The sequence below is a fragment of the Sciurus vulgaris genome (assembly GCF_902686455.1).
Source record: "Sciurus vulgaris genome assembly, chromosome: 10".
NCBI classification, from domain to species: domain Eukaryota; kingdom Metazoa; phylum Chordata; class Mammalia; order Rodentia; family Sciuridae; genus Sciurus; species Sciurus vulgaris.
Genome location: NC_136470.1, coordinates 120,253,178 through 120,267,914, shown reverse-complemented (window position 1 = coordinate 120,267,914; position 14,737 = coordinate 120,253,178). Strand labels below are relative to the sequence as shown.

The window sequence follows — 14,737 nt, the reverse complement described above, 5'->3', positions numbered from 1 at the left end:
TCTTTTTTTAATTTGTGCTTAAATATGTTTCAAGCTTATACAGGAATGCTGGCAGCCATGCATGCTTGCCAGAATTTGCATTTTCCTGATTATCTTTGGGGCTTCTTATCTTTTCACATTTATTGATTATCCTTCTTTCTTCTTATATGTATTGTGGTTCACATGCTTTACCCATATTTTAGTTGGGTTTTGTTGTTGTTGTTGTTGTTCTCTTATTGGTGTAGGAGTTCTAAATAAATGCCTTTTTCCTGTTTGTGGCTTATCTTTCAGCTTTAGGATGTCATTCATTGAAAGTTTTATTTTGATAAAATCAAATTTATCAACGGTTTCCTTTATGGTCTAGGCCTATTGTATCTTTTAAAAAAGTCTTTTATTGCCATTAAATTGTATGTGTGTGTAGGTGTGGGTGTGTGTGTGTGTGTGTGTGTGTAATTTCCTTCAAAAGGTATTACAGTTCTTCCTGTACAAGTCCTTATCTCATGTGGATGTATTTTTATTTATTGTGTGAGGAGGGAAGTTATTATTTAATCTTTAGTCATATGGATAGACATTGTTCTTTTTGCTAAATAGTACATCTCTTCTGCTGATTTGGAATACTAACAAAAATCAAGCTCATGTATGAATGTCAGTCTGTTTCCAGGCTCTTCTATGCCAAATTTGCCTATTCTTTGCCAGTACCACACTGTCTTAGTTATTAGAACTTTAAACTCTGATATTTAGTTGGGTAAATCCTCTTTTGTTATTCTTCTTTACAATGGTCTTAGCTAATTTGCTATATAAATTTTGGAGTTGACTCCATGAGTGCCATGGAAGCTCATAGGGATGTTAACTAGAATAGAATTGAATGTAAAGACTAACCTGGGGAGAATGATCATAAAAGTCTTCCCCTGCATGGAAAGATGACTCTCCATTATTTAGTCATCTTCTTAAATGCCTTTCAATGTTTTATCTTCTTCCCCATAAAGATCCTACACATCTATAAAGATTTGTTTATAAGTATTTTATAATTAAAATAGTATTTTATTGTTTGTTAATACATTCAGTTTTTGATTTTTGGACATTTATCTTATATCTAGCCACCTTGCTCCTTATAATTCAAAACTAGATCCTTTTTTTTTTTTTTTTTTTTTTGTGCACTGGGGTCTGAACTCAGGGCCTTGTGCTTAACAGGCAAGCACTCTATGAACTGAGCTATATCCCCAGCCTGCTGGATCCATTTTTATGTGAATTTCTCAACCTGGTGGTTCCTGGTGTTTTGACTTCTCATCTTACTACCAGGCTTCCTTGGATTCTTTCCATGTCTGACATTTTCCTTTTGAACCCTTTCACTCAGAAAGTAGATCCTGGTATTGACAGGGATTCTAGTTCCCACTTCTTGTCACACTCCAGTGTGGTGTGACCTCAAAGCTTTAAGTCAGTGGGACTGCTGCCTCTGTTTCCACTTTCTCCAGGGACAGTAGCTCAGCACCTGTCCCTCTGATTTGGTTTCCTATTACATGTTGTCTGATATTCATAGGCATTTGTAGTAGGAGTTCTGTTTTTCCTGTTGTCTTCTCAAATTGGAATCCTGTCATTAGTTTTTATAATATATTTCATGCACTTCCAATTTTCACTGACTTTTTTCTCTATGTGTGTGATCTTTGGATGCTAGTTTTTATACATATACTACCTTGTCCTTAATTAATGCCTTTTTGGCAGCATGTTTTATTGTAAGAACTCTGCTTCTTGATTTATTAAATCATTTGTAAGTATGGATAAAATGTTAATAAGCTTACATGAATTCTAGAAAATGTAATGACTGTTAGTTACTTAGAAAGGTGCTTTGTGATTATTGTTTATTTTTCTGCCCAGATTCTCTGCCTTGTCAATGTTAGTCACAATGGTGTGAGTGAATCAGAATTGATGGAACTCTATCCTGAGATGTCCTGGGCTGTCTTGACCTCCCTCATTCACAGTTTACATAAAATGTGTTTGTTGACATATGGTTGTGGCTTGCTCAGGTTTCAACATCTCCAAGTAAGTGTTATTTCAACATCTTTTAATAAGAATTTTTTACTCATAAATGTCAATATTTCACTATTTTATATTATACTAGGTTAGTTTGATGTTTCAGTTAAAAAATAAAATTATCTGAAATTTGGCATTACAATTTTTTTGCACTGACTTTAGGCTAAAAATTGTCTAATATTATGTTTATGTAGTCCCATTATGAGGTGACTCTTATTTTGAAAGGTTATATCTCAAGCTGCTTTAATTTGCTGTACAACATTGTCCATAAAGTTAATGATGCTGTATTGTACACTTAAAAATTTATTAAGAGGATTGATCTCATGTTAAGTGTTTTTCCATGATAAAAATAAAAATTTTTGAATTAAAAAAGCAGGAAGGAAGGAAGGAAGGAGTGAGTGAATGAGTGAGTCATAAAAGATCAAAAATCAAAACAAAAAAAAAAAAAAGAGAGGTTTCTTTCTGGAAAAAGGTTTTTTCAATTTTGTGTTTTATTGAATTGCTGGTATGATTATATATATGTGTGTCATGAGTGAGACTCTGAGCCAGCCGCCTTTCCTAACCCAACTCTTCAAGGCTTAGTAGCTGTCTGACTTTGGGCAAGTCCGAAGCCCTAGGGGGCTTTTCCAGCTTACTACAGGGTTTTGAGAGAAGTTAGATGGTCCTTGGTCCTTGAGAGGTAGTGGATTTGATGTCTACACATAATAGTAAATATTTAGGAACTATTGACTCATAGTCCCATCAATGTGCAGTGCCATGCTCATTGGTATATGTGTGCAAATGCAAATGAAGTCTTTCTTCTGAGTGCACTATATTATATTTCTAGATATGAAATGTTTGTCATTTCAGAGCTCTTATTCTTTATCATGTATCCCTTGAACATAATTTAACTTTTTTTAGTACTTTTTCAGTCCGCTTTTCTGGAATTTTTAATATATCAACTAAAAGTTTGAACTAAATTGTTTTGAGTTCTTAAATATTAGTACAGGAATTTTTACTCTATATTTATCACATAGATGTATCCTGAATTTTAAAATATTCTAATGCCATTTCTTTTGTACCATGATAAAAGTATATTCCCATTTACAAATTAATGATCAGATATATAATGACTGAATTTAAAATAAAATGCAGCATTTTCTGCCTAGGCCTGGGAGACAGTGAGACTGGAGTACATGGAAGGTCCTGCCACCATTTCTTCATACAGGCAAAAGCTAATTGGCTATTTCACCTTGCAACTAAGGTACTATGAGTGTCCACATCATTCTTTGGTAACTTTGGTGACACCCTCTTTCCTTCTGTCCTTATTTCTCTTTCTTAGCATATAACTTCAAGTATAAAAATGTAGTTATTACAAAAAAGAATAAAAGATGATCTTGTAAGGAGATCTTTTAATATTATGCTAAAGGTTTCAACTTAAGTAAAATCAGTGCAGGGTCATTTTATTTAATTTCGTTCTCCTTCAGTTGTTTAAATTACATGTGTATTTGTCTCTGTATGTATATTTGGGTCTATTGAAGGTTTTTAAAAATAGTTCAAATTTTAGGAAAAATACCTTTAGAATATAGGGTTTTAAAGACCTGGGGTTTTGACTTCTCCTAATGCCTTTCAATGTTTTATCTTCTTCCCCTAGAGGTCTGAGAAGGAGTTTGATTGATGGTCCAGAATACCTTCGTGTTTGTTTGCATAGATTGGTGAAGTTTCTGAGTTTGACCGGTCTCGGGATTAGACTGTACTTAGAGATATATGTTAAATATGTTTTTCTTCCTTCAACATTTGCCTGAAGCCTTTTGAAGCACTGTCCATGTAGGAAGCTATTGTCCAGCCTTGTCTCCTCTCTCCCGACAGCCAGGACAGAGTGACCTGGAGGAGCGCAGATGAGCTCCCTTGGCTTTTGCAGCAGCAGGGAAGTAAACAGAAGCTGCACGATTGCCTCCTCAACCTCTTCGTGTCTCAGAACCTTTACAAAAGGTGAGAAGCTTCTGGAACATCTCTCCCCAGAAGGATAAATTTGAATAGTCCTTCCATTTAACAGTGAAAAAAGTGGCATTTTTAATTAAAAAATCAGTCCATGGGCTGGGGAGGGGGTTCAGCAGTAGAGTGCTTGCCTGGCACGCACAAAGTTCTGGGTTCATTCCTAGCACTACAAATTAATCAATAAATCAGTCAATAAAAATCAGTCCAGTTTCAGTAGTAGCTGAAAAACAAATAATATGAGAAAAATTTTAAGAAGTTTGCAGGTGAGATCTGTTTTCTTCAGGAGGGAAACACTAAGTATTGCTGCTTTGGAAAATCAGATCTGGAATGACCATGGGACAACTTTGTATCTTACTCTTATCTTGAAGCAGATCTAAATCTGAACCACCCAGAGAAGTCATTCAAGGTGTATGCTTCTCAGGTCCTTCAGGTATCTCAAAACTGTGGCCTTCAAACCAGACCCAGCCCCAGGTGGCATCTGACTTATATTGACTTTAAAGAAAGAATTACCCTTATTCATAAATGTATCTTGCTTGTCCCTTTTGATACGTTTGAGTTGGTCAGGGGTATAACTTCCTTTTTATGAACCAAACCTCTGACTTATAAGCCTCAGGAAGGTTCCCCTACTTCACTTGGAAATGTAAACATTTTTCATAAAATAATTTGTTTTGCTCCTGAGTGAACTCTCTTAAATTGCTTTGTTGAACCTCTTAAGTGATTTCTGATCTGCATTCCTACTTTTGACAATTGCCTTGAAATCAGATTCATTCCTTAGCTCACCAGCTCTCCCATCCTTCTGTGAATATCTGCAAATGAATAAGATGACGTTTATCACTCCGTTTCTTGACAAAGATACAAAATGGATACTCTATGGCAGTTTACCTGATTTTTTTATTAGTTTCTTCTCCTTGATTTCCATCATTTAAAGTAATTTTTGGACTCAGTTGGCTGCATAACATGAAATGTCTAAAAGAGATTCAGATAAATTTCCATTGGTGAGTAACCATGACGACATTAATGACAACAGCCAACACCATGGAGTGCCAGTCACCTCCTCAGAGCCACACCCAGGGCAGGTAGTGAGGAAATGAGGTGTGAGAGGCCAGCCAGCCAGCCCAAGAGCACACAACTGGGACAGCTCTGACCTCGCTACACCGTGCTCATGAACTGTCAAAAGTGTGGCATGAGTTCTGGTATTTTCACTCTAGAGGGGATTTTAAGGTCGCTTTCCACTAAATCCCTGTTATTTGTTGGAACAGAGGACACTTCGCTGAGTTGCTGAGTTACTGGCAGTTTGTTGGCAAAGACAAAAGCGCAATGGCGACCGAATATTTTGACTCTTTGAAGCAGTATGAGAAAAACTGCGAAGGAGAGGAGAACATGATTTGCTTAGCTGATCTCTATGAAACCCTGGGACGATTTCTCAAGGATCTTGGCCTCCTCAGTCAGGTAACCTCCACAGGAAGTTGGACGTGGGTGGTTTTCATGTTCACTCTTCTCCTTCTTCCCAGGAGGTGGAGCGGTTTTCACTGTGCTGAGCTCTCGCCTTTCTCCCCAGGCTGTGGTGCCTTTGCAGAGGTCTCTGGAAATTCGAGAGACAGCCTTAGATCCAGATCACCCAAGAGTAGCCCAGTCCCTCCACCAGCTGGCAAGTGTGTATGTGCAATGGAAGAAGTTCGGCAACGCAGAGCAACTGTATAAACAGGCTTTGGAAATCTCAGAAAATGCTTATGGTGCGGACCATCCTCACACTGCTCGCGAACTGGAGGCACTTGCAACTTTGTACCAGAAGCAAAACAAGTAATATTTAGATGAGTACCACTCTGATTTCATAAAGGGAACTACAGTGTTTTAATGTACTTACGTGTTGGGGCTCACTTTGCAGCTGTGTGCATTTCCTTACCCTGTGCATCATGTCAAATAATATTTTTTGGTCTGGGTCTTCATGGGGTAGACAGAGAAGCTTAGAACTACTGGTTTATCTCTAATTGAAGATGTTTGAAGGATAGAGTGTGGACTTTGGAGTCACGTGATCTTGGGTTCAAATCCTGGCTCTTTCTCAGGCTAGCTTTGTCATATCGAGTGCATTACTAACTCAGAGGCAAAAACTGTTGCCCACAGCCCAAGTCCATTTTTGTGAATAAGGTTTGTTGCAATGCAGCCACATTTTTCATTTTCAGATTATCCCTGTTTTTTTTTCATGCCTCAATGGCAGAGTTCCTTAGTTGCAACAGAGCCCATGGGGTCCACAAAGCCTAAAACACTACCAAGTTCTTTATAGAAAAAGTTTGACAATCCCTGGTATAATAAAAAGGTTTCGGGGGCTGGGCTGTAGCTCAGTGGTAGAACTTGCCTAGGCTAGCGAACACCATCATTCACTCCCCAGCACTGGGAAAACAAAGCAAAGATATATTTTAAAAAGCTTTCAGCCAGATGCAGTGGTATAAGCTTATTATTTCAGCAACTCCAGAGGTTGGAGGCAGGAAGATGACAAGTTCAAGGCCTGCCTCAGCAACTTAGCAAGACCCTGTCTCAAAATTTAAATAATAAATAAAAAGGGCTGGGATGTAGTTCAGTGGTAGGGCACAACAGGGTGCAATCCCCAGCACTGACAAAAAGAAAAAAAAGCTTTCATATCTATTAGGCACCCAGAGTGACATCTCTTCCGCTGTCAGAAATCTTTACATGAGATGTACTGGAAGTTTTTCTTTTAACTTCCACAAGTATTGGTCACATAAATCCATGTGAATTTCACATTTCTATTTAACCAAAAATTAGCCTGTGCAGAGAAAGATGCTATTTTTACTCTTTATTTAGTTAGGTTGCCCTTTGAACATTCAGAATGAGTTAAATCAGTTAAAAACAATTAAATATCAACTACTCTGAGGATTAGATTTACCTTGCTCTTTTTATGAAGGTGTTGTTAAAGATTTTGAACTACATGTGACTATCTCTAGAATATTGTGGTATTTAATCTCCCAAAAAGGTCTCACACTATCTAAAGAGTGCTTGCATTTCATTGAAATGGAATACTTTGAGTGTATGCTTCTTTGGACTTACTGTACTTTTTTCTATTTTAAGATATGAACAAGCTGAACATTTTAGGAAAAAATCCTTTAAGATTCGTCAGAAAGCTACAAGGAGAAAAGGCAACTTGGTAATGAGAGATTTCTTTTGCGTTGTATCTTGAACCAGAGGGAAAGATCTGTGAATATCCTAAGTACATTCTCCTCACATTTTAAGAGCTTTAGATTTTAAAGTGACTTCCAGAAAAGCTCTTAACATTTTATTTTTTATTTATAATATGTTCACATATTATGACTTAGTGGAATTTTAAAGTGGAAGCTTCAATTGAAGGCTAGACTTTGGAAGATGAAATTTTAAGCTACTTTGATTCTTTTGCATGGTAGGTTAGAAAAGGGAGTAAAAGAAATTTAATTAGCATCTTGTGTTAAATTCAGATGCAAAGGAATTCTCCTTGAGCACACACAGTTTTTATTTTTTGAGTTGCTGATAAAATCTAAATATGGCATATTTGTTTTAAAATGCTATGTGCCTTTTTAAGAACCTGATATTCAAGTGTTTAGCAGTGGGGTTGGTGAAATCTGCATATCAGCTCTGTTTCCTGATCTTTTCTGGAGCATTTTGAGATACACTTTACCAAAATATCTCATCATCATTTTCACAAAGTAGTTTTTAATGAATTTGAGACCGTGATCCATGTGGAAATATATGTATTCTTCATAACCACTAGACTACTTCTGAGTGCTATTTAAAATAATTGCCATATAGATTAAAGAGAAAAGGAGAAAGGACTTTCTAGGACCCCAATGTGTGGTTTCAGGGTCAAGGATGGCACTTCATGATTGTGTGATTTTTTGTGTTTGCTCCAGTATGGATTTGCCCTTCTACGCAGACGGGCCTTACAATTAGAAGAGCTTACCTTAGGTAAGGACACACCTGATAATGCCCGTACCCTCAACGAACTGGGTGTTCTTTACTATCTTCAAAATAACCTGGAGTAAGTACCATGCTGTTAATATTAAAAATAAGTGTCTATTTGTCTCTTCTATTCAAAGCCATTTTGTATGTCTGTCAAATCCAAAGCTAGGCAAAATTGGTAAAATTTTGCCAGATTTCATTTATGATGTTAGGTTATGAAAATACCCACACTTAAAGTTGGATTTTCTTTACTATGTCACATTGCTTCCAAACTAAAGAAAGATTCTGTAGCTTCCCTAGTGTGTTTTATACATTTATGAAAAGCAAGTTTATATAGTTATTGTTCATGAGAACTTACAGAAGAAACTTGGTTCATTAGTTAATGGAGAACATAGCAATGAATATATATAGCTGCTAGCTTATTTGGACATAAAAGTCCCAAATGGCATTTATATGTATGCTTTTATTTAAAGGATTTTTTTCTTTAAATGTTAGAAACATCTAACAAACTTAAAACTTTGGATGTCAGAAAAATGCAACAAATACTTAGCTCATCTCATAGGCGGTTCTTTTATTAACAGTTATTTAGGACTAACTCCAAAGAGAAAGAATAAATGCCAAAATATTTAATTTGATGTAGGTCTAATAACTGTAAAGATGTAAGAAGTTTGTTTTGGAAAATATTTGTGAGTTTTTCTTTTATAAGATGCAAAGTGGCAACCAACATTCAGATATTTTATGCACTTAAAACTATCAGGAAGCAAAGGATTGGAGAGGATGGGGAGCAAAAGTGGGGAGGAAGGATTTTGAGCTGAATCCTTCACCTTATTTGGGTCTAATTTTTTAAAAATGATTCAGTTCTCCACCTCACTAGGGCTCAGGACTGACTTCTAGAGAATAAGGTGCTTTAAACCATTTTGGGATTTTGTTCACAGAACAGCCGACCAGTTTCTGAAGCGTTCCTTAGAAATGAGGGAGCGTGTTCTAGGACCAGATCACCCGGACTGTGCCCAGTCTCTGAATAATCTGGCGGCTTTGTGCAATGAAAAGAAACAGTATGAGAAAGCAGAAGAGCTTTACGAAAGAGCTTTAGATATTCGGAGACGCGCTTTAGCTCCTGATCACCCTTCTTTGGCATATACGGTGAAGCACCTTGCAATCTTGTATAAGAAAATGGTAAGTAATCCTTGCCATACTTACATGTTTTATAATCCACCGATGAAGCCACAATTACTATTAGCAAATCAATTTGTCTTCTGGTGGAAGGCTATTTTATATGAGCTTTGAAAAAAAAATCACAATTTTTAAACTATAATAGCTATATAGAACATTTAAAAATATTATTTCATACTTAATTAAGGGACTGATTTGATTTTGTGAGAACATTACGAATATAGATCCGTCGTCATTCTAAATGAAACTTAGATTACATTTTGGAAGTTCTGAAAACCCACCATTATTATCTTGGTTGTATAAAACAGCCATAAACATAGCAAATCACCCAGCTATCAGGATGCAGGAAGTATCTTGCTAGTTGCATATATAAACATTTTTATTTCATTCTCTTTTGACTTTGCCTAAAGTCTTAGCCATTTTTTGCCATAGGAGCAAAGTTTGAAATTTTTATATCTGTTCTCCAAACACCATCAGAGAAATCTGCTCCTGATAAGAGCAGGTAGAGTTGCCTACACTGTCTTTAGACTGTGGTGCTCCTGGCACTGAATTGACGTTTTAGTAAGAAGGGTCCATTGTGCTGTATCTGCCCAACTTGCCAGTAGAAGGAAATAATTAGAAAAATCTGGAAGGGATTTTAGTAAGAAGTGAGTTTTTATTCTGATACCATCTCTAAGTATAGTAAGAAGATCTACTTTAGAATATATTCTTTGACTGTAAACAGTCAGTAATAATGAATGAGCTTAAAGGGCTTTCAAAATTATCAGTGGTTTTAGATTTAGTATAGTTTTACTTATATATCCTATTATATTTTCACTTATCTATGAACCTAACCTTTAAACTCAAGTAAAATGCTTCTGGGACTTTTTTCCTCAACATTATTATTTAAAACACAGTTGTATTTGTGGGGAAAGTTCTGATCCGATAGTAATATTGCCTTAATATTTTTGTTAGATTACACTTTTGTTTTTTAGGGGAAACTTGACAAAGCTGTGCCTTTATACGAGTTGGCTGTTGAAATTCGGCAGAAATCCTTTGGCCCAAAGCACCCTAGTGTGGCAACAGCTTTGGTGAACTTAGCAGTTCTTTATAGCCAAATGGTAAGTTCCCTCATTTTAACTCTTTATAATGAATGCCCCTAAGGTATAGAATATAGATAAGCATGAGCTTATGGCACAGTAAAATAAAGTAAATGTAAGATAATATTTTTCTACCTAATGCTTCCATTTTTAATATTTGAGAAATTATTGAAGTTGGAGTTGTAAGATCGTCCCTTTCTGAGTTAGAACACTGAATGTTAAGTTCAGAGTAGAGGCTTATTTTTTAAATTCTGGAGACTCCTACATCTGTCTGTAGAATATTTTCTTTAAGCTTTTATCATCTACCCATTAGGTAATAAAGAAACAGATTTTTGTTTCTATTGTTAGGTTAAGGTCAAATGGTTACCAGACCAGGTCAAAAACTTTTTTGACTATTATAATGCTTCTCCCATATGATTATTAATAAATTAAATCTTTTTACTCACATCATTTTGAAGGATATTAACATTTTTAAAGTGCTTACCAAAGCAGGTCAACTTAGTGTAAACAGCATTAATAGTACCTTCAGAAACCCAGAGTTCACGTGCACATTATTACTTTTTTTTAATAAGAAAAAGCACATTGAAGCCTTGCCATTATATGAAAGAGCATTAAAGATCTATGAAGATAGCCTGGGTCGGATGCATCCTCGAGTTGGAGAAACGTTAAAAAACTTAGCTGTGCTTAGGTAAGAATCTTCTTCACTTTCCTTAGGTATCCTGATTCTTTTGGAATAGCTTTGACCCATCACAGAACAGCACAAAATACTAATTGCTGAATGCTCTTTCTTGGAAACAAGAGGGGTTGATTTTTGCTGACGTACTTTCAGAGATAACTAAAGTCATATCCAGAAATGAAATGAAGGCTGCATGATTTATTTTGCAGAGGAGTGTATCATGGCAAATAGTGAAGGATGGTTTACCTTTGCTACTGACTGACTCTGGGGAGAAGGCAAGCAATTTGCTGTGCTCAGAGCTCATTCACCATTAAGCACACTGAGTATCGCTTGCTCATTTGTGTTGTCTCAGATGCAGCCAGTAACTTCCTCGAGCACTTTCAAGGCACGCACTGTAACATAGTCTTAATGGTGTGCATGAGACGCGGAAGCAAATGGCCTACAGAACAGAGAGAATACTGGTTTACCTGCAGGAACACTGCAAAAGGGGGGAAAATGAGCAAGCATTCACAGCTGGTTCTTCTCTGTCCCATAAGGTCATTCAGAATTGTTCGGAGCTTATGTTCTCCATTTTTCTCTCAAAGCTATGAAGAAGGGGATTTTGAAAAAGCTGCTGAACTATACAAAAGGGCCATGGAGATAAAAGAAGCAGAAACATCACTCTTGGGGGGAAAAGCTCCTTCAAGACATTCATCAAGTGGGGACACTATCAGCTTAAAAACCACGCACTCTCCTAATGTTTTCCTTCCTCAAGGACAAAGGTAACAGTGGCAATCACAGTTCTTTGCAGGTGTACCCATTGATAAAATAATAACCATTCGGAACATTAAAATTCAAAACTTTTTTAAAGTGATGTTTGTAAGAAAATTTTACTATTCTGTGATTTAACTGGTATTTGTCTGGAATTATATTGAACTACATTTGAGTTGTGATTATATCTGTTGAAGTTGATTAAAATAATTAATTTTCGGGCTGGGGAGATAGCTCAGTTGGTAGAGTGCCTGCCTCGCAAGCACAAGGCCCTGGGTTCAATCCCCAGCACTGTAAAAAAATAAAATAAAATAATAAATAATTTTCCTCATGTATGGGATCCAAGGGCATAGGCACATGACCATTCTGTGACGACATGAGGAGTGGATGTGAGTTGGCTCGTCTCTGTTCACCGAGAGGTGGCAGAGCAGCCAGCAACTCCGTGATTCTTTTCATCTCTCGAGAGCCCCTTTAACCTCCCGTTCCTTCCTTGTCTTGTGTTCAGCAGTGGTCTGACCCCTTCTCTACCTCAAAAGTTTCAAGGATTAAAGGGATGATGTTTATGAAAGGTTCGAATTCTCTTCAAATTAATCATAGGAATTCCTGATTGCTGTGTTTTTTTGTTTTTTTGTTTTTTCTTTTTTAGTCTGCCTTTTCCCTTGACAGATTGGGCCAAGCACCCTGCTTTCTGTGTTTGCCACATCGTGTATTTTTTATGACTGTGCTGTATGTACCTATAGTGTCTGAAGTCCTCTGTGCGGAAACAAGCCAAATCTTTAGCATTCTTTGACCTTGCCCTAAAGTGGACATAGCTTTCTATCATCTTTCTTGAGTGGGCTAAATCTGTCTCCTCAGTTACCTCACATTAAAATTAGTCTATTTTTATATCAAAAATTAAATATTTTTATAGATTTTATGAATATTGCCACATTTGGGTATTATTTATACCATTTATGTATTTATATTTAGTAAAATCTTCATCAACGTTAACATTTGTGAGATGTAGTAGTTGTAAGGTGAAGTGTAAAAACCATACTTTACTGTTTAAAATAAAAGTGCAATTTCAAGTGTTTTTCCCACTCAAGTTAATAGAAGATGGCTACATTTGGGGTAATTGTTTAAGAAATGTATTGAACATTTATTAATAAAAAGACTTGAATGTTGTCGATATTTAGTAGTTTGCTCAACTTGAAGAACGTCAGTGACTCTACAGGGACTTGGTTAATGTTCTGTAAGTCCTTGCTGCTCACAGGATGGTACAAGAAAGAGTATCACTACCTGGAAGCCTATTAAATATTCAGACTCTGCAGCCTCTTCCCAGACCCCTACCAAGTCCTAATCTGCATTTCAGCCTGATCTCCAGGTAATTTATATGCACATAAGTGTGAGAAGCATTGGTAAAACTCCAATGCCCTATAGTAGTCATTTAAAATAAATTAAGTAGAATCTTATAAATGAGCAACCTTCTTTCCCCTTTTGGGAGAGGTTCTGAGGGAAAAAAAGATAAAATATGACTATAACATACCTTTCACCTTGCTGTGAAAGGCACAAATAATTGAATTCACAAATATGTTAGACATTAATTTTAGAATTAAGCTACTGGAGCTTAAAATCTGATTTAGTAATATAAGTAATGCATTATAAGTATTATATTACCAGTCTAAAAAAATTACTTTCGGAAATAATAAGACCACTACTCTGGAAAAACCTTGAAAAACCTTAAAAATAATATATATTTATTCTTTGCTTCTCTAAAATTTGAGCTTGAAAAACTTACAAAAAATATTAGAAATGTCTACTATTATTTAAAGTGACTTGATGATGCTGGACAGTGTCACATGCCTATAATCCCAGTGGCTCTGGAGGCTGAGGCAGGAGGATGGAGAGTACAAAGCTAGCCTTCGCAAAAGTGAGGCACTAAGCAACTCAGTGAGACCCTGTTTCTAAATAAAAACAAAAATAGGATTGGGGATGTGGCTCAGTGGTCAGGTGCCCCTGAGTTCAAAGTGACTTGATGGTAAAAAATTAATTATAGCTGGGAATATCCACTTTAATTATGTATTTCAAAATAATTAAATGCAAAAACTATATTTTGATCTTGCTATTTATTGTATTACCAACAAGTATATATTTTCATGAAAATGTCTTCCTAAAGATAAATGTTAACTATAACAGACATCTCTTGTGTGGTATATGTGTATTTGAGGTTCTCCAATAGGAATATTATGTTCACAATAATATATACTTTCATAATAGAAAAGATAGCTTTCAAACAATCATAAATCTGAATTGGTAGGAACCAAATTTTGTTCATAATTTTCATTCATCAATGAAAATGAAATATGAAAAACAAAAAAAAGTAATCTGAGGGAGTCAAAGCTTAATAAATATTCTTAAATGGTTCTAACCTTTCTGTGTTGAATGGGCTAAATATCCAGGGAGTATTTTTTAATTATTTTTAATTTTTTTATTTGTTCTAATTAGTTACACATTTAGAGTGTACTTATGCATTTTGATAAATCATACATAAATGGAGTATAATTTCTCATTTTTACAATTGTACATGTTGTAGGTTCACATCAGTCATGTTGTACATGAGGTGATAATATCTGTTTCACTCTACTATTCTTCCTACCCCCATACCCTTTCCTCTCCCTTCACTCTCCTCTACCTAATATAAAACAACTCTATTCTTCCCTGGTGCCGGCCCCCCACCCCCATTGTGAATTAGCATCCGCATATGAGAGAAAACATCCTGCCTTTGGTTTTAGGGGTGTGGCCTATTTCACTTAGCATGAGATTCTCCAACTCCATCCATTTACCAGCAAATGTCATAATTTCATTCTTTAAAGGTGAGTAATACTCCATCACACACACACACTGCATTTTCTTTATCCATTAATCTGTTGAAAGACACCTAGGTTGGTTCCATAGTTTAGCTATTGTGAGTTGAGTATTTTTATGAAAAGAAAACCATAATACATACCTTCTGTATACATAAAAAATCTGAGCAGACCATAAATTAATTTTCCATTAATGATGACAAAAAAGAAATTAAAGTGGAGTGATTTGTTACTTATAGTCTGCCAAGGCAATATTAGGACAGCTTTTCCATCCTTCACATTAGAATCCC

The 14,737-nt window shown here is 35.9% G+C and overlaps 1 protein-coding gene across 5 annotated transcripts in view; it reads left to right on the top strand.

The window, feature by feature from the left end:
• NPHP3 (nephrocystin 3) overlaps window positions 1-14,406 on the top strand; it is a 37,643-nt gene extending 23,237 nt beyond the window's left edge. For 2 of the 5 annotated variants that reach the window (XM_079101275.1, XM_079101274.1), the window contains exons 17-28: window positions 1,852-2,016; window positions 3,156-3,250; window positions 3,856-3,978; window positions 5,244-5,433; window positions 5,543-5,784; window positions 7,066-7,141; window positions 7,878-8,005; window positions 8,862-9,102; window positions 10,074-10,199; window positions 10,751-10,866; window positions 11,439-11,615; window positions 12,251-14,406. In XM_079101275.1, the coding sequence (XP_078957401.1) occupies window positions 1,852-2,016; window positions 3,156-3,250; window positions 3,856-3,978; window positions 5,244-5,433; window positions 5,543-5,784; window positions 7,066-7,141; window positions 7,878-8,005; window positions 8,862-9,102; window positions 10,074-10,199; window positions 10,751-10,866; window positions 11,439-11,615; window positions 12,251-12,323 (1,752 nt within the window). In that variant the 3' untranslated portion in view covers window positions 12,324-14,406. Of the gene's footprint in view, window positions 1-1,851; window positions 2,017-3,155; window positions 3,251-3,793; window positions 3,979-5,243; window positions 5,434-5,542; window positions 5,785-7,065; window positions 7,142-7,877; window positions 8,006-8,861; window positions 9,103-10,053; window positions 10,200-10,750; window positions 10,867-11,438; window positions 11,616-12,250 lie in introns of those variants that run through there. The other 3 variants (XM_079101276.1, XR_013757392.1, XR_013757393.1) reach the window with 3 other exon arrangements.
• The last annotated feature ends 331 nt before the right edge of the window (window positions 14,407-14,737 follow it).